Raw genomic sequence first — 20025 nt, 5'->3', positions numbered from 1 at the left:
GTGACTCCGCCGTCATCGCCTTTACGCACGGTCGCGACAGCAGCAGCCGATCGTCAGGAAGGCTGTCCCTCTGCTGCCTCCGAACGCCCAAAAAACTTACCCCGAGGAGACAAAAACAGCGCCAGAGCCGAGCCACGAAGCCCCTCTGCACACTCCGATGGATTAGTCTGAGTTCGCTGCGGTAAGTCTGCACAATTCTTCCAAAAACACTCTGTTCAATGAATGCACCGCCTTGTCCCTGTTCTGCGCCGCTCATTCTATCGACACAAACAGATGAATAACACATTACAGCTCGCCTTGTGTTTCTCTTTTCGCTTTTACGCCGGGTGCGCGCTCATGTACTCCCGTTAACCCCAGAAACGCAGACTCTAGCGGCGGAGTGAGCGAGGTGCCCGTAGCGAAGCTGTTTTGCAGTGATTGTAGGGGCCTCTAGTGTTGCAGCAGCAGCAGCAGTAGCGGGGACGAATGCGCCGCAGAAGTGAATTGACTGTTGAGGCTCGACGTAAACCCCCAAAGTCGATTTATCTAACGAGAATTGACGCCGGAGCTGTTGTGTTGTTGGTGGAAACGGGGCTGCGGGGAGCTACGTGATACGATCGGGAGTGCAGTCATCCATCTTGTCGGGGATGGAGGATGCGGGGAGCTGGGTGTTAGGCCACCACTCCATCCATCCATCTATCCATCCATCCATCTATCCTCCGGTGACAATGCAGGCTTATGACAACACTGAGCGTCGCTGATGGACTCCGGGCCCGGGTTAAGTCATGCAAGGGAGTGCGTTGTGACAATAGCCGTGCGTAATGCGTGCTCTATTTGAATGAAAAGCGAGCAGTTCGTGGCCGTTTCCCCCCCTCGGGCCTGATGTGATTTGTGCGTACTCTAGTCCCCCTGTACGCGCACGGACACTGCTGTTGCTGCTGCTGTTGCTGCTGTCACACGCCGGGTCGATGCACAGGCCATGGCGCATGACGCACGGGTGTTGTTGTGATGGTTCTCCGGTTCTCCATACGCTGTGAAGTCTTCTATACGCTTATATTCTTTGTTTTCCAGTGTGGTAGAGTGACAAAAGTATACAATATATATAGTTACAAAGTAGTACTAACCAATAACAGTAGTAGTACTCACTAAAAATAGCCTAGTAAAAAGTAGCTACACATATTTGGAGAGAATTGGTCATTAAAGGTGCAGTATGGCACTTGTCTCCCTGAAGATGTTATTGCTTTGACTGGAATGTTACAGTGTATGGCATTCATCTATCTGGCATGTATTTGAGTGTGCTTTACTCACCTCCATACAGATCTGATTTGTAACTTGTGGCACTTGCTTTTGAGCATGGCGATGGATAAGTTTAATGCTATACTGTGAAACATTCTAGGCTAAGCTTTGAGATCTCCATGGAGACAAGGAAGAGGCAGGTCCTCCACCAGAAAAGTTACATAGTGCCACAGTGCCAGTTATCTTGAGGACTTATCCATCCAGACAATATAGTATTTAGTTTGAGTTCTTAATCGCTATGGCAGCATGTTGTTGTTTTTTTCATTTAGATTTTTTTTTTTTGTTGGTCTGAAAAACAATAACAACAAAAAAAAACTAACATTACTGTTAGTGGGCTTGTATAGCATAGAACTTTTCTATCTACACAAGGAACATTCCAAAATATGGTTTTAATGTTCTACTTCCATGGAATAATGTATGTATGTATGTATGTATGTATGTATGTATGTATGTATGTATGTATGTATGTATGTATGTATGTATGTATGTATGTATGTATGTATGTATGTATGTATGTATGTATGTATGTACGTACGTACGTACGTACGTACGTACGCACGTATGTATGTATGTATGTGATGTGCCATCTCCAGAAAGTTACAGTGTGTGACTTTAAGTGTCATAGTAGTAATAATATCAGATATAGTTTTAGTATCCTATTTGTGTAATCAGACAGAATAAAAACACATGTGAAATATATGGTATTTTCAAATGATAAACTGTTATATTTAAGAAATAACATAAAGCTGTGGTCCCTTATAGACTTCCTCCTGTAGGAAGAGTGCCATTTTGATTAATCTTACTTAATTACTAATCTATTAATAAGTGATAGTTCTGTTCATACTAAGCCTATAGAAAATTGTGAGATAAAAATTGACTTTAAAGCCACAGTACGTAACTTTTTAGCCAACAAAAAACTGAGTAAGATAAAAATATGTTTTTAATGTGGACATGTGGGCCTCCTCCTGCCTGTTTCCATGGAAATGTTTTTTCCTTTGACTATAATCTTCAAAGAAATGGCATTAAGCACATCTACCACCATGGAGAATGTTCCAAAGTGTGGTTTTAGCATTCTGTTTCCATGGAATTATGTACTTTCCATGAAATAGTTTGCAGTTAGCATCCAGATATAAGCAATATATATATATATATATATATATATATATATATATATATATATATATATATATATATATATATATATATATATATATATATATATATATATATTCCCACCCATAAGAGAACAGAGAGGTCTTGGCCTATTCTTTACCATGCTGAATTATTTAGGACACATGGATGACAGGTTTATGCTCGTGCGTTACATACAGATACATTATACAGTAATCTCTGCTGAATTCAGAATATGTGCAGTTTGAAAACAGACTTGTCATTAAAAACCCAGTTCTTTTAAATGTTTTAACATGTAGCAAATGGACAGGGACAATAGAATATGAAGTCAATTGTCTTATAGCAGCTTTTGAGGTCAAAGTAATTCTGCTGCACTCTGTCTGCACTTAATTATAAAGCGTTTTATTGTCCTGTAATGAGGAAGCGCACTGTTAGCATGCTAGTTGTTGTTAGTGCTACCAAAACTCCGCTCCAGCCTCTGAGAGTTGTGAAACGTGCTTATAAAACTCATTGTAGTCAATCATTAGGATGTTAAGAAGGCATAGGTAACTGTGGAATAACTTTGGACCAAACCAGTCTGTTTTTCACATTTTTTTTAAGACAGTAAAACGTACAGCGTATCTGGTATACCTTTAAGTACAAATAAATGCAGAGATAAAATTACTAAATTAAATTAAAAAGTGAAGATTCTTCCAGTATTCTGAAAGTAGCAGACAGGGAAAGCTACCAAATATAGACACTTCTTGTTTAGTCCTGGCTCAGAGTTGAGTTTACCTGAAAAAAACAAAAACAAAACTTCACAGATCTGACCTGTAACTTGGCCTGGTTGTGCTGGTCTCCATGGAGAGATGTTAGATATGTCATACTGTAGAACATCACAGACATATCTATATCATTTCCTCAGGGATAAGCACATAGCAGACCATCCATTTGAAAAGTTACATAATGCACCTTCAAAAGCCCTATCTTTAGCTCTTAATGTGACATAGACATGACCAGTTAAACTAATCAGAAAATAACGGCTGATTAGTCAGATGTGTTATTTTCCTTTTGCTGCTTTAGTATCTGTTTACTTTGTCACATTTTGCAGTTATGGTTTGCAGTGGCATTCGCAAGCCTCTTCTTTCTTCCTGGGTGCATAAAGTCTTCGACCACAGAACCACAACACCCACTGCTGCCTCTTGTCTGCTTCTTGCACCTGTCTGCACACTGCATTTTGTGTCTTAAAGTGCATATGACAGGTTAAATCACCCATTAGACTAAAACATAGTTCATTAATGTAAATATATTTAAATCAGACGTATTCTGCAAAATTTACTTTTCAGAGCTGTTGACCATGTTGTAGTCCCCTTCTCATGCGCCCTCCGGAAGTTGTATTTAGATTCGTGCAGTCTTTAATCGCTTATTTTCAAGACGCCATATTGTCAATCAACCCCTGTTTTCACCACCACCGGTACACGCCCACTGTTGACGTACTTACTTCCTGGTTGGCAGCAGATATGGCATATGTAAAGGTAATAGATTGCATTCACGTTGTAGAATTGAACGATGTCATAATTTCAGATGGAGGGCAGGGGTCTATCTAACTCTATGGAAGAAATATCCAACCGTATGATCCACAAATGTTGAACCTTCTCATTGTGGGTATTTTTGGGGGATTGGCTCCACAAACTTGACATATTAAACTTGTGATTGTTGTCAGTTGAACGTGCTTTAAGTCATGTCTTTAGAGTTGAGTATGGCACCACTTTTTGAAGCTACTGTGAAAAAAATGCTTTCACCTTTGCTGATTTACGCCAGCGGAGAAGACGATGAACTTTGTGCCAGTTTTTGTTTCATGTGGATAAGCCCAGTAATTACAGAGATATTAACCATAAACCAGGTCAACAAACGGCCACGTGAACGCAACCTATTTCATAACTGTCACCTAGCAACCATCATGTAAACAAATCCTAAATAGCAAAACCTTCATTTTGTTTAATCAAGGTTTAAACTGAAAAACGACTTCCTTCCGTAAATTGCGTAAATTGTCAACTCAGCACTACGTCTTGTATTTTAGTACTTTTCTTCTCAACCTTTCTCCCCACAAACTGCCACTTAACTAATATAAAACTATGATAAATATTTACCACAGGTCCTATCCCACCAAACCAAGTCAGAATTTGTCAAAACTGAAAACCTGCCATATGCACTTAAAGCCCCGTAACGCACCGTAGTAATCGCAGATATTTCAGTTATGTGTTCCTGGTATAGCTCATGTGTGTATATACTTTTCTCAGAATTTGAAGTCTTTTGCAGGCAGCCCACGTCATCATTTCCAGAGATTATTAACCCGACCATTGGCCCAGTTGGCAGAAAAGCTGGAAAAAGCCAGATTTAAACATTGAGTAGACAGAATAGAAAGAACGATATAGACGTACAAGTGTAATGCACGGGACCTTACTCTTAGATTTGCCTTTTTTCACTTTTTGGAGTTAAAGATAGTGTTTTCTGTCAACGTACTACAATTTCAAACTGGATTTTCGATACTGAGGAATAGACTTGTTAGATAAGCAGTTGCATGAAGCTGGTAGTGGAGTGTAAACGACTGCTGTGTTTTTGTGTTGCCGTATGTGTGAAATTTAAGTTTTCAGACAGGTTTACGTAAGAATTAGAGTTGAAAATTCCTTTTGCCTCTTTAGGTTTGCTTTATCCCTCTGCATGCCATGTTTTTTGTTGTTGATACTAGTCTATGTGGTCGTATACTTGTTCAGGAACGGTTTAAATGAGTATCTAGCTTTGATACTAGTCCTAGTATCGATTAGTATCTGGTTTTTGATACTTTTGACAATCCTACCTACAATGCAATGAGCTTTTTCCAAACCAGATGTTAAAAAATCTGTACTGTAAATTGTGTTTGTATTTTTATATTTTGGTGAAATTATAAAAAATTCAAATTCGGGCTGTGAAATTAAGCTAATTATAATGGAGAAAAAAAGATTCAATTATTTGTAGTGGTCAATATATATCACGGGGCTTTTTCTTAGTTATAGTCAGGAATTTTTTGTTATTTTTTCTGTTCTACTATTAGATTTGATTTGTAGAAAGTTGAGTAAATAGATACAGACGAACTACTAAAGCGTTTCATTGTGCTGTTTATTTATTGCAGCTCATGTGTTTTAACCATATCGTTTAGAACATTATTGTTTGGGATAATTTTACTTTAGCATTTTTGTGTCAGTGGCATAAATGAGTTTCAATATTATCGTTTATCGTCTATATTTTCTTCCGCGATTTATCGAACTTCAAAACATGTTATGGTGACAGGCCTACACGCAGGAGGAGTGATGTAACACATATATGTGTAGTGTCAGCGAGGCAGCACTTTGAATGGCCACACACTGACTCTTTGTGCACCGAGAGATTCTGTGTTTCCATTGTATCTGCCTTATACACTCAATGCACTCAATTGTTCCACACAAGCAAATATTGTAACTATCCCGAGTATGGTGAGAGCGAGGGAGGGGTGAACACGCAGGAGGAGGTGAAACGGACAAGATTACGATTAGATAGCTAATATGTAAGCTATTTTAATATTCAGATTCCAAATTTGAAATGGCATGAGCATGAAAAAATATTAAATTGCATATAGTTGTACACTTTTTTTTCATTAGTTTCTGTTTTATGTTTTATATTCCAGTATTTTTTGTCAACTTTCCTAACCCAAATTAACCTAAATTGTAAATCTAATAGTAATTGCGTAGCTTAAAAAAATTGCAATTATGTATTTTTTCCAAACTAGTACTACTACAACTTCTACTACTGCTCTTCTCTACTTCACATGTCCGAACTCATAGGGAACTTCATCCTCTGCATTTGACCCATCCTTCAATGCCACTGGGACAACCTGGAGCAGTGGGTGTCGCAGTGCAGCACCGACAGGCCCATCTCCAGGTCTTGAGCTAGTCTTGATCAGGACTACATTAGCTGGAGGGTTGTACCTGTTGTGCAATGTTTTGGGTTGATGGAGGAACCCAGAGGAAACCCACCCAGACACAGGGAGAACATGCAAACTCCACACAGAAAGATCTGGGCGGCCAGGGAGTCAAACTCGGTACCTTCTTTCTCACAGTGAGGTGAAAGTGCTAGCTGGAGCACCTTAAACAAGGGTGTTTTACTTTTATGGGGTATTAAGTGCCAACACATATTTAGATCACCGTGTTACCTTTTATTGTTTTGAAAATGCTATATTCGCTGAAAACAATGTATTAACATGTTTAATAAGTTTCACTTTTGTTTTTGATGCCAAGCCTTCCTCCCTCTGCTCCCCGCGCTAAGTCACCCCGCCTTCAGAGCGCTATCACACGGTACTGTTAACTGTTAAAGGGGGTTCAGACAGAGAGATCGCTAGATTACTCAAAGATGCATGAATGACATTTTAAACCTCTTCAGACATGTTTTTGACGAGGGAACAATGTTAGAACATGGTAGAAAGCTCCAAAAAGTCGATTTTGCATAATGGCAAGGCAAGGCAAGTTTGTTTGAATTACTTTGTGTACTTTGTTGTGCTATACAAAGTGCTTTACAAATTAAGAAAGACATTAAAATCACAATACAAACAAATGAAAACAAACAGAACCGATTGGAGCCTGGATTTAAACATTGTCAAAGTAGAGGCCTGTCTCACATCTTCAGGAAGACCAGGTTTTAGCTGCATGAAACTGAAACACTGACTCCTCATGCTTAGTCTTGACTCTGGGCACCAGCAGGAGGCCGGGACTAAATCAGGACTAAACTAGGACTAAACCAGGACTACAGCAGGAGGCCGGTCCCTGAAGTCCTCAGAGTGTGACATTGGTCATATGGCACTAACATGTGGGAGATGTACTGTGGAGAGACTTGTTCACAGGCAAAGTCTATTCTCTAAGCCACAGGAAGCCAGTGCAGAGAACTAATACCCCCCTTTTAAGGAAACCTGCCCAGACACAGGCAGAATATGCAAACACAGAAAAGGCTTGTCCTTAAATACTCAAATAATGATTGCGGATTGATATTCTGAGGTTGGACTGGGTCATTGTACATTGAGGCTGTGTAGGAGGAGCGAGGGAGGGGTGCGTCACTGGGCCCGGTCCCATGAGGAGGCCCTGTGTTAGCTAAAGATCACATGCTAAACAGTGGTTTGTGGCTATGTGGAGATGTGCTATTGATTTATGCTGGCCAGATTCAATGGGGAATTTAAAAGAACCGGAAAAACGTGTGAATGTTGTCAACATACGGATAGAAATACATGAAATGAAAATGGTTTAGTCCATTGGCAGGAACCACTTCTGTGAATTTGTGTGGACTACATCCTCTTTATGACTGGATCACTTCACTGTGCCCATGTTACTTAAATCAAATTGAAAGTAAAAAAAAAAGTGAGATGCAGTTTTGTGTTGATTCAAACTCTATTTTGATACTAAAGAATAGACTCAATACCGATTCCGATACCACAGTGATAAAAAACAGTCTTTATTTAGACAATAGAATGTGATTTTCAACATTTTTGCATTAAAATGCAAACCATTTCTATTGTGTATACTCCACCTCCAGTATAAAATGTTCCACAGTATGGCATTAAACATATCTATTTTGCATTCATCGTATAACTGTTGTTTCTATTGCTCAGAATACCTTGAAAAACATACTTCTTACTGTCAGCGGGTTCATCTCCCCATAGATCTGATCTGTAACTTGACATTGTGGTGCCGCCTGCTTGGCTCCATTGAGATAGATATGTTTAATGCCATACTGTGGAACATTTCAGGTCAGGCAATATCAAATCCTTGGGAAAAAAAAGGTTCCATATTGACATTTTAAATACCACTAATTAAAAGTCCTAGTTTAGCTGTGGTTAATAAGAAATTGCCATGGCCCTGAACTAGTCCTTCTTCAGACAGAACTCCGTTTGAGATTTTTGGCAGATGGCGGCATTACAGCTGCTATAACGTTTGTCCTTTCATAATAATAATTTAGTTGAATGCTGTTTACTCAGACCAAAGCCATGGCAACATATTAATTTCTCTTCTAATGAAATGGCATCTGGATTAGTAAAAGTGATGTTGATTAAGTGGGCTCTAATTATGGTCAGATTAGTGTAGTGTTGGATTAGGACAGCACGCTACAGTCAGATCCACAGGCTGGTCCTGTCTCACTCCTGTCCCGCAACTGTCCTGCTCCTGTCCTACCCCAGGCCCTATCCAACCCCTGTCCTGTCACCTGCCATACTCCAGCCCCTGTCCAATTTCTGTCCTGCACCAGTTCCGCTCCTGTCCAGCCCCCTCTCAGCTCCAGGCCAGCCCCTCTTCTAACCCTGAAGCGCCTTTTTCCTGCACCTGCCCTTTGCCTGTCCTGCTCCTGTCCACCCCCTGCCCCTGTTCATCCACTCTCCATGCCCTGTCCTGCCGCTGTCCTACTCCTGTCCAGTTCGTCTCCTTTCCCTCGTCTCTTGCTGTATACACAAACCCTTGCTCCTGTCCCGCTCCTGTCCTGCTCCTATGCTGCTCTTCTCCTGCTCCTGTCCTGCTCCTGTCCCGCTCCTGTCCCACTCCTGTCCCGCTCCTGTCCCGCTCCTGTCCCGCTCCTGTCCCGCTCCTGTCCCGCTCCTGTCCTGCTTCTGTTCTGCCTCTCTGTCTCCCGCTGACTATTGATTGCAGTGAGTGCTTTATGTTAGCCACATGATTAGCACTGGCCCATACGTCATCATTAACACTTCACTTTGAATTGCTCACAGATTAACTACAGCCTGTTCTATAGTCAGATGGATACTTCATGCTATTCTAATATCACTTAACTGAACAATTTAAAAATGTAAGTTGCAGCAATGTAGCAATATATTTTTTAACAAGTTATCTCATTAAATTTTTATGTAATTTGAAATGCCACTTTCCCAGTTAAGCTTTTAGTGCTGTTGTGTTCATGTTGTCTGAACTGAAAACTAGCAAAGGATCATGGTCATTGTAGTTGTTTCTTTCTTTAGCACACGTGTTTTTCAAGGTGTTTTTGAGCAATAAAAATGGTTATAGCAGGTTACATGCTGTTACTTTAACCAGCAAATTCTACCGTAGGATTCTGACCTGCCCTCCACCTTCATTTTAAAGACAGCCTAGTTTGTTAGAGTGTTGGTCCACTGACTGATCCAAAGGTTGGCGGTTCGAATCCCGCTCTTGACGTAAACATCACTGATCAAGCGGTCACAGGTTGGCGGTGCGATTCCGGCTTCCACAGATGAATGCGGTCATTGTGTCCGTGCGAGAGACTCTTGACCCACCTCGCCCCCGGTGTCTTCGTACATTTGTGTATGAATGTGTGTGAATGGGTGAGTGGTTTCTTGACATAAAGTGCTTTGAGTGCCTTCAATGTCCAAAAGCGCTGTATAAAAGCACGACCGTTTACTATTTATTTAGAAAGAAACATATTTAACTCATTTTCTGACACTGAAGCCTGAAGATGACGTTGATCTATATTTCAGTAATGAGGTTTTTGTGTTAAATATTAAATGTTATGACCCCATCCATCCTTGTGAAAAGGCCACACAGGGGGGATGTGTCTGCAGGCTAAGAGCGGAGGAGAGGAGAGAGGACGGGTCACTTGATTCGAACAGCCAATAGGAAGCTGGCGTCGGGAGGAAGTTTGACCTTATAACTGCGTGTCCCGCCCACACACGATACACAGTCTGCTTCTGTCTTTGTCTGATGGAGAGTTGTAGTGTTTGAGACTTAGTTGAAATTTTGCTACGTAATCAGTATGTGAATTATAGGCATGTCAGAATAGTGTTGTCAAAATACTAAGATTTCAAGCTTGATTTTGATACTGAGGAATTGACTCGATACCGATTCCGATACCACAATGATAATAAAAAACATTAGAATGGTAGGTTCCATATTGGTCCATGGGCGTATACTAGTCTATGTTTCTTATATTTGTTCTGTTACAGCTCAAGATCATTCTAAAGATATTCAGGAAAGGTTCATTTCTGTCCAGTTAATATGACTTTTTTAGTATCGATACCTGCTCAAAAGAGTTTCTTGATTCGATACTAGTTTTTGTATCGATTAGCATCTGATTTTTGATACTTTTGGCAACCCTCCTCCAAATTGTATTAATGTTATAGATTTGACAGTGGGTTTTGACGCAGGAGATGATTCATTTAAAAAGTTGTTTGTACTTGAATGGAAAGTAGTGAGTAGGAGTTCACCTTGGCACCAAATCAAGAAATCTAAAAAAAAAAATAAAAAAATGAGGGCTTGCACTTTTTAGATTTAAAGAAATATACAGGGTGTCCATAAAGTGTTTTTTACAATTACAAAAATTTTTACAAAGCCATTGATAAAATATCTTAATCAGACTTGTTAAACCTCATTTAATACACGTCCTCATGGGCGCATCAGATATTCTGGGCCCACTTCTCATTCTCATTCTAACACTGTCCCTGTCTTCCATACTTTGTTTTGTAATTTCTTTGAGTCTGCATATCCGATTTTGTCTCAAACCATGATACACATTGTGCCATTTCTTAGGGGTTCATTCAAAAGTACACTTTAACTCTTTAATCAACAGGATGCCTGACGTACAAAAATGCAACGTGATTAAAAACTTCTATAGCCACTGAGTACAATAGAACAAATCGAATTAATGTATCTTATCAATTTCATTTGTATTTTTATTTTTAATTATAAAGAGACTTCATGGACACTCTGTATATAGTTTTTATTGTAGGCTTGATACATTGATCCCAAAATTGTAAAAAGAAAAAAAAAAGTTGGACTGTCATGATAACATGATAAACAATAATACTGAAACTAACACAACTGACACAATAACCTTAAAGTAGATGTATCCTGAAACAACTATTCTAAATACAAAAATACATACATAGCAGAATGAAGATCGTATGTGTAAACCGTAGAAGTTCTTTATTTAACCCTCTACAGCTAAAACAAAAAGTTCCCTACTAGTTCAATGAAAATGGACCCCCAAAAATGATTGTTCCATCTGTCATGTACTGAACTATAAGTGGATATAGTATTCAGCGTGAAAGGGCTACTGTCTAGCGAATTTTGAAGTTGCGGAGGAACCCTCACTCCTACACTGAATATGTGAAGTACGTTGCAAAGTAGGATGGAAAGTACAGCCTGTGAAAAGATGCTGCACATGGGGTGAAGCAGTGAGCGAGCAGTGGCACAGATTTTGTTTACTTTTCTACAACTACAACTCAAACCTACCGTAAATGTTTAAAATGTCTATACTGGATGTTCATGCAATAAGCTCTTAGGGTCAAAATGAGGCCACTGTGTGTAAAAGTGGAAAGGTATTTTACTTCTATGGGGTATTAACTGCTAACTGTATTTAGATCACCCTGTTTCCTTTGATTGTTTTCAAAATGCTATGTTTGCAGAAAATGACGTATTAACATCACTTTCGTTTTTGACATTCTGAGTCTCGCCTTCCTTTGCTCCCCGCATGAAGTCACTCGCTATCACAACACAATCAGCGCACATCCCGCTAATGAAACTACTGTACATCGCATCAGGTTTGTCATGTTGTGGACAGTTTTGTTTCATGTTTTTGTAAATTTATGGAGAATTGTTGCGTGGAAGCGTGTGTGATGTAGGCTTGTGGGCGGAGCATTGCACAGAAACATACTGCAAACTGTAAGGAGAGTTCAATTAAGGCCAAAAATACTTAATCATGCATGGATGACATTTAAAACCTCTTTATGCATGTTTTTGATGAGGGAACAACATTACAACATGGTAGAACGCTCAAAACATCGATTTTTGCGTAATACCTCCTCTTTAAGGTACACTTTATGGACCTCTTTGGGAAATATGTCCTCTGCATTTGACCCATTGTTGTTTGCCGCTGGTGCGACCTGTCAGGAGCAGTGGGCGCCGCAGTGCTGTGAGATTTTGTTACAGTTTTGTTTGACTAATCGATTAATTGAAAATGAACAGCTGACTAGTGGACTCAGGGCTGGGTATTTAATCAAGAGATTGTGAATCAGTCATGTCTGATCATCAATGATATGGATGGGGGTTTTAATTGGGGAATTTAGAGCCAATCTTCTGTCAGACTTTGGAGGAAAAGATTTGTTTTTTGTGTTAAATCAATAATAAGATCCATTTTAATTTTGTTTTTCAAAAGACTAAATAAAATCTAATCGGAAATTGAGAACAATGGGGCGACAGTAGCTCAGTTGGTAGCGTGTTCGTCCACTGATCCGAAGGTCGGCGGTTCGAATCCCGCTCTCAACATAAATATCATTGCTGGTTTGCCCACAGATTGGCGGTGCAATTCCAACTCCTGCAAATGAATACTGCCGTTGTGTCCTTGGGCAAGACACTTAACCCACCTCACCTCTAATGCCTGTTTGAAGCGCTTTGAAGGTGGAAAAGTGCTATATAAACATGTGTCTGTGACCATTTAGCATCAACATGAGGAAAGAAATCAAGCTACATTTTTTCCCCCATATTGCTCAGCCCTAAGTCGACTACTAAAATTAGCTGTTAGCATTAGCTGCAACCGTAGCATACCCCATCTTTCCTGGCTATATCCTTCCCCATATGTTGCATCTGACCTCCACCAGCCCCTCCTGTGTCTCCGGTTCTTCCTTTAGCAGACCGGTCTCTCACATCTGGTAGTACTTTCTCTCTCTCTCTCTATGCTCTCGTAAACCAGCTCTGCCCCTGACCGCTAACAACTGTCCCTCAGGCTCGTACCGGAGTAGCCTAACGAAGCACCGATTCCTCTGAAGTTTTTTTTGTAGTGAATTAAAGGGCGACTTGTCATTTTGATGAGTTATGGACCACATCGCGGTGGACTACAGCTTTAGTGTTAGAAGTTTTTGAAGTGTTGGTAGTACTGTTTCCGGGCGTAATCAAGTTCTGCACTGGGGGTTGCTCCAAAAGTGACATTTTCAGCTTTGTACATATATTTGGTTAGATTATATGGAAGTCGCTTCACAAAAAAACAAACTGCAGTGGTCCAAAGTTATTCCTCACTTACCTTATGCATCCCGAGCATCCTAATTATCCACCTTGTCACAGTAATGCTAAAAACAGCTAGCATGCTAAATGTGCACTTCCTCTGTATTGGACAATAAAACACTTTCAAGTCAGATGCAAAAAAGGACACAGCAGACTTATTTTGACCTCAAGAGATGCCCATGGTCCCGTCCAGGTTTAGTTCCGGGTTAAGTCCGACTGTAGTTTAGTCCCATTTCTGTTGTGGTTTGTTTGGTTCAGTTTAATCCTGGTGTAGACTTGGTTTGATACTGGTTTAATCCTGGTTTAATCCCGATCTATAATCATCTCTCAGTGTAGACCTAGACTTGTTTGATACTGTTCTAAAAAGTTCCAGTTTTGGTGGTTTGTTTGGTCCTGGTTTATTGCTGGTATAGTCCCGAGGTAGAACTGGTTTAGTCCCAATCTAATCCTAGTTTAGCCATAGTCTAGTGATTCCAGGTTTAATTCTGGGTTAAATTTTATCGTTATCTCTTGGCTTGATACTCTTCTAATCCCAGTTTAGTCTTGGTCTAGTTCAAGTTTAGTTCCGGGTTATGTCCTTAAATCCTAGTTTAATCCTGGTCCTGGTTCCATCCTGGTATGGTTCTCATGACTTGATATGATTCTGTCCTAGTCCTGCTTTAGTTATGGCCTAGTCTAAATATAGTACCATACATTTGAACCAAGAAACTGCATAGGGACCTCACAAACGGCCCTGAGTGTTGGCAAAATGATCACATGGAAGTGGGTCATATGGACAGCTCCACACAGAATGCTCTCAGTTCAAAACGCCTTCAGTGGTTTTCCAGGAATCTCTCTTTGAAAAAAACGCGAATGCCCTCCACAATGTTTATTTTGTCTTTTCGGTTTTGTTGTGAATAGAACTAGACGGTGAGAGACCTGTATTACGGAGCTAAAATCAAAACATGCAACTACAGGAAATATCAAGGCCAATATTTCCAAAGTAAATCAACCAAAACACCTTGACATGATGCATTATGAGAGATTAAAAGCACCAGAATGTGCTAAAGAGTTGGGACATAGCCTGATTCCATGGAAATATGAAGTTAAAACCATACTTCGGGACTTTCTCCATGAAGCTAGATAAGTTTTATGCCATGCTGTGGAATATTGTAGTTACAGGAACAACATTTACATGGAAAGAAGAGTTAGGTTTGTGGAGATGCAAGCCTTCTCACAGCCTGTTTGTATAAGTACACGTTTTCCAGTCCAATAAAAACATCCAAAATGAAAAAAAATCAAAAAACAAAACATAGTATCTATCTATCGTTTGACTAAAAACGTATGTACTGATGCTTTAAATAGCACCGTGTAACTTGTTGGTGGAATTGCTGCCACCTGCTTGTCTCCTCAGTGATGTTACTGTTTTGCCAAAATATTCCACATTATGGCATTAAATCTTTTTATGTCCATGGAAGCAGGCGATGCTCTAAGCCAAGTTACAGATCAGATCAGTGAGAGCAGTTACAGTAAGACTGCATGCTTTTTAAGGTATTTCTTTTGGCAGTAAAAAATACCTGCCATTTAATAAATATAAGGTTTAATGCCATACTGTGGAAAACACCAGGCACTGTGGAGACAAGCAGATGGCGAATTCTCCACTGGAAAAGTTACATAGTGCACCTTTAATAGTTAGTAAGTAAAAGTAGTTTATTCTACACAGTATACCTTATATCGTATAGTTATATAGGTCAACTTCTATTTTTCCTAGACAGTGTGCCCCTGTTTACGAGGTGGGAGCTCAACCGGGACTTTTTCCGTAATCCAGAACCCAACCATCCAGACCACTGCTCATCCTCGCATCGTGTTTACAGTAATCACATAAGCACCACCTGCTGCTACCACTACCACTACCACTACTACTACTATGGATATTAATGTACATATATGTCTTTATGTGGGTCAGGGTCTCTGCTGGCTCCCCCATGTCCCACCAGTGTAAACAAGTGTGCTTCCAATTACCCAAGTGGAGCGTCGGCCATCTTGAACTGACTAGAGAGCTGGAATGTGCAGTGGTTTTACTAGCTCTATAAGGTTTAATTGGAGTTTTCTCATTATGGTTGAACTCCACTTTGGTGAGAGTATAGTTTTAAAGCAGGGAGGGAGTGTGTGGGATGAAAGTAAACAAAAATGAGAAGGTTGCCATGTTGTAAACATATGGCAGTGAAGTGGAGTGTATATTTAAGTTGAATCAGCAAACTGGAAATTGTGTTTTTGGACAAATATTTAGGTGTGTTGAGATTGAAATGGTAATGTAAGAATTGTTTTAAAACAGACATAAGATGAAAACGCTCTGTTCCACCTTATGATGTCATGTGGTAATACAGGAAGGAAGTGCTCCACTGTGTTTTTAAACTCCACACATCTTCACTAGAATCATTTGGATGATTGCAGATCTGGAATTGCTAGTTTCTACTGAACAAAAGGTAAAAGGTTGTTGCAAAACTACCACTTCATGACATCACAAGGTTTAGTTACTCATACATGTGTGAATGAACCAAAACATAACTCCGAGTATGTTTTTGGTCTCTCAATCACACCCTATGCCTTCGTCTCAGCCCTGAAACAATGTGTGGATGGTTTCAAGCGGAAGGGCCAAATCACTGTGACTTAAGGCATGAAGACATGCTCTATTATTGTAATAATTAGATGTGGACAGCACACAGTGGACACATTTTGACCTCAAGTGTTGTACTGCGCCTCAAATACATGGAAAAAACATCAGATACAGGCCCTTTAATAGCCAGATTCCATCGTGCCAAAGATCTCAACGGACCCTCTGAAATAATTACACTTTTTCCCAGAGGAGTTTAACTGATTACCTCCTCTTTCTAATACCCATCTCCTTCCCTCTCTCCTCCTCTTCTCTTACAGACAGTAGAGAATGGGCTGTGTCCAATGTAAGGATAAGGAAGCAGCTAAACTGACGGACGACAGGGAGACCAGCCTGTCGCATAACTCGGGCTACCGCTATGGCTCGGAGCCCACCCCTCAGCATTACCCGGGCTTCGGCGTCACTACCATCCCCAACTACAACAACTTCCACAGCGCCGCCACGCAGGGGGTCACCGTGTTCGGAGGGGTCCACAGCTCATCGCAGTCCGGCACGCTACGGTCCCGCGGAGGAACAGGTGAGTGCGGTTCTGTGATTTGTTAAAAGGTCCATATTACACTGTTTTCTGATCTGTGTTATAATGATGTTTCGTCATCACAAACAGACCTGGAGTTGTGTTTTGTTTCATTCACGTGTTTAACACACTGCACATTTAGGCTGAGTTCTTCTCTCAAGTAAAAAACACTCTGTTCTACCTTGTGATGTCATCATGTGGTAGTACAGGAAGTGCTCTGATGTGTTTTTAGACTCCATACACCTTCACTAGAATCATTTTGATGAATTCAGCCCTGGAATCAGAATTAAAGATAAAATGTAGCTGTTAACTTGAAAACTACCACTTCATGACATCACAAGGTGGAACAGAGCATTTTTAAGCTTTGGACATGCAGACAGACTAATAATAAAGGGTTACTCAAACGTGTGTGAATGAAACAAAACACAACTCCAGGTCTGTTTTTGATGATGTAACAAAATTATAACATGGCTTAAAGCTCACAAGAGTCACTTTTGTGTAATATACAACCTTTAAATATGTTAAAATGGTAAGAATTGTGAATTTAAGATTGATTTAAACCTAAAAGAAAAACTTGTATGTGCCCACTATCTGCAGGTTAAGTCTCTGGCAACTGTACATTATTGCTTATCTAAAATACAGCTTACTAAATCAATTTGTGGTGCAGTGAGTTAAGTGCTTGCCAACCAACTGGGAGGTAGCCGGTTTGAATATGATCCAGCTGCAAAACTCTCTCTGTCTCTTAGCAAGACACCTCTCACACCAGGCTTGTGGCAAAGGTATCAGGGTGTAGTTTACTACTACTGGCAACGGTTCATGTTGATTTTTAAGCCCTAGATAGAATATATCATAAGTCAGGTGATTTATAAATTGTTTGACTTGACTTTTTTCACTTCCTAAACAAACATTGGGTGTAGTTTTTGGCATCATCTGGTGGAGAAATAGCAGATTGCGATTCCACGCAGCAGCGCCCGCAGACAGTTATTACAGTGAGAAGAGTCTATGGAACGAGGTCACTCTCTGATGAGGTCACAAAACCCATTAATTTCTGACACTGTAATAAATGTACCTGCTTTTCTCATAATATTCTGAGTACAAGCTCCAATATAAAACGTTATGACTCTCCACCAGCACTGTGTAGATTGTCAAGTCTGGGCACCCGTAGAAATAAAACCATGGCAACTGCTGTTTTAGTGACATTTTGAGCTACTATTTATGTAAGGAAAATGATTAGTTTGAACTGAAATCATTTTCTATTGTGCGGTTCTTAAGGTTGCATACTGACTTCTGAAAAACGCGACTAGCAGCAGTTTTGACCACAGGTAGTCAGTCAAAGCAGTCAGAGAGTAGGCACTGGACTTTTTTATAGACTTACAATGTAAAATAGTGCCGGTACAAAAATGCTGACCTTTGGAAATCTCTGTTTAAAATCTGGCAGGTCTGTGGGTATTTCTGATTGGTTTCGACAGGCTCTTTTCACAGTGGAATGATGTAAAGATGGCAGCAATAATTGACAAGATGTTAAAACTTTGTAAATAGGAACTGTGGCCTGCGCTCTTACAGTTGTAAAAAGGTATTACAATCACAACTGAACATGCGTTGCCAGTTTTTTTCTTTTTCTCAGTATAAGGACAGATCATGCCTCGTGTGAAAGCTCAGAACCTTAACGATTGGCTGCAGGTGCTGGGGTTTAAATTGTGATGATTCAGATCAGAGAGAGTCATTTTAGGTTTAAACCAGCTGAATTTCAGCATCGAAACTTGTAACCCAAATGATTCTCATATGAGGCTCATTGTGCTTTCTGGTTGGATAATCGTCTTGAACCAAAACACCAAATTATAACATAAACATTACAGCATCACAATAGTTACCAGTAAGATCTATATTTATTAATTTATTATGTTTACTTCATAACTGCAGGGACACAGATGGACTATTCAAAAACACACACGAGCGCCTCATCTCAATTTTTATCTTTTTATTTTGTTGAAACTAAAGAGCCAATCAGGAGCGAGGCTGTTGAAGGTACACGCCCCCTCCCGCCCACACTGCTGGCACATAGGAACAAGGCTGTCAATCAATCTGTTGCTAACGCCAACAGGAACAACCTCATAGAAAAAAACGTGCCAGATTTGTTGGTTGTTAATGTTCATTAATGTTCAAAATAGAGAAATAAAAACCTCAGCGGGTTAAGATGAACATTTTATGATCAAAATAACGAGACTGACAGTAGTAGTAGATAGCTATGTTTGTTTATATATCCAGACTACGGTTCCATCCGTATTAGCCTGCACTGCACAAGACATATGAATAACTTATAGCCCATATGTTTATTCCTCCTCTCCCCACCGGTCGGAATGTACTTGGCTAAATACAGAATTCTAGGTTTACTTTATGCTATTGTCTTGTGTTTACTGGACTCAAATCACACTACAGTTTGTTTAGAAGCTAACAATGCTCTGTAATTTGACTGCGGACTCCAAACCGAAAACATTTGAACCACTCCAGACTAGGAGCCCCTGGGGGAATGTGGCTCCTATTACAAACAAGGCAATAAAATGCTAGCTTCTTTTAACTATAGTCACTCTGCATATAATGGTGTACTGATGGAGCCCACTGCATTCTTACAAGACGCTCATAATAATAGGCTTTTGGTTCATGCAGTGGCTTGGATTTTCAATGTTCATTTAATATCGGGCAGTTTTGACCAACTTACCTGATGCAGTTTTGTTCTTTCACGTATACTTAGAGATATTGGAAGAAAATAAAATCATAATTGAATAATATTTGTACTGAAGTAGTTTTGTATTGTAGTGGTAGTTGTAAAAGTAGTAGTAACTAAAGAGTAGTGATAGTTGCAGTAATAGTAGTCATTGCTGTAGTATAGTCGTAGTTGCCGTTGTGCTTAACTAGTATTTGTCATGCATTTGTAGTAGTAATAGCAGTAGTCCTTGGTAACTTTAGTTGCAGTCACTTGCATTATTTTAAAGGGAACATATTCTTCAAAATAAACATTTAAGAGCTTTTAACCATGCTATAACTGTTTGGCCTTCTCATTTTCTCACCCGAAGTTGTATTAAGAGTGATTCATGCATGTCTGAGTAATCTCTATTCTCCTGTATTCAAGACGTCATTGCTCTGAAATGTCCAGTTTTCCCCTAACCCCCCATACAGTTCAACTCAGTCAGCATACTTAGTTATTTTAAATCATTTTTAGACCAGTAATGTCTAAATTATAATAATCCACAAGTGTCATAGATTATAACTATATAGCAGACAAAAGTACAATATGTCTTCTTAAGATGAGTGTAAAGATTGTAGGTCTAACAGCAGTTTTTGTGAGTAGAAGTCAGCTGGTATGGTCAGCTGGTATGGTGCCCTCCGTAGGTTGTGTTCTTGGGTTAGTGTTGTTCACTGGAGCCTATCATGTGTCGCAGGCTTGTCCT

At 39.9% G+C, this 20025-nt stretch overlaps 1 protein-coding gene across 1 annotated transcript in view; it reads left to right on the top strand.

Annotated features, from left to right (window-relative positions):
• LOC117390379 (tyrosine-protein kinase fyna) overlaps positions 1-20025 on the top strand; it is a 42275-nt gene continuing 22250 nt past the window's right edge. Inside the window, exons 1-2 of the mRNA XM_033988103.2 lie at positions 1-181; positions 16326-16582. Of these exons, the coding sequence (XP_033843994.1) occupies positions 16336-16582 (247 nt within the window). The 5' untranslated portion in view covers positions 1-181; positions 16326-16335. The remainder of the gene's footprint in view (positions 182-16325; positions 16583-20025) is intronic.

Source organism: Periophthalmus magnuspinnatus, chromosome 22 (assembly GCF_009829125.3).
Source record: "Periophthalmus magnuspinnatus isolate fPerMag1 chromosome 22, fPerMag1.2.pri, whole genome shotgun sequence".
Taxonomy (NCBI): Eukaryota; Metazoa; Chordata; class Actinopteri; order Gobiiformes; family Gobiidae; genus Periophthalmus; species Periophthalmus magnuspinnatus.
This window is presented reverse-complemented; position numbering and strand designations above follow the sequence as displayed.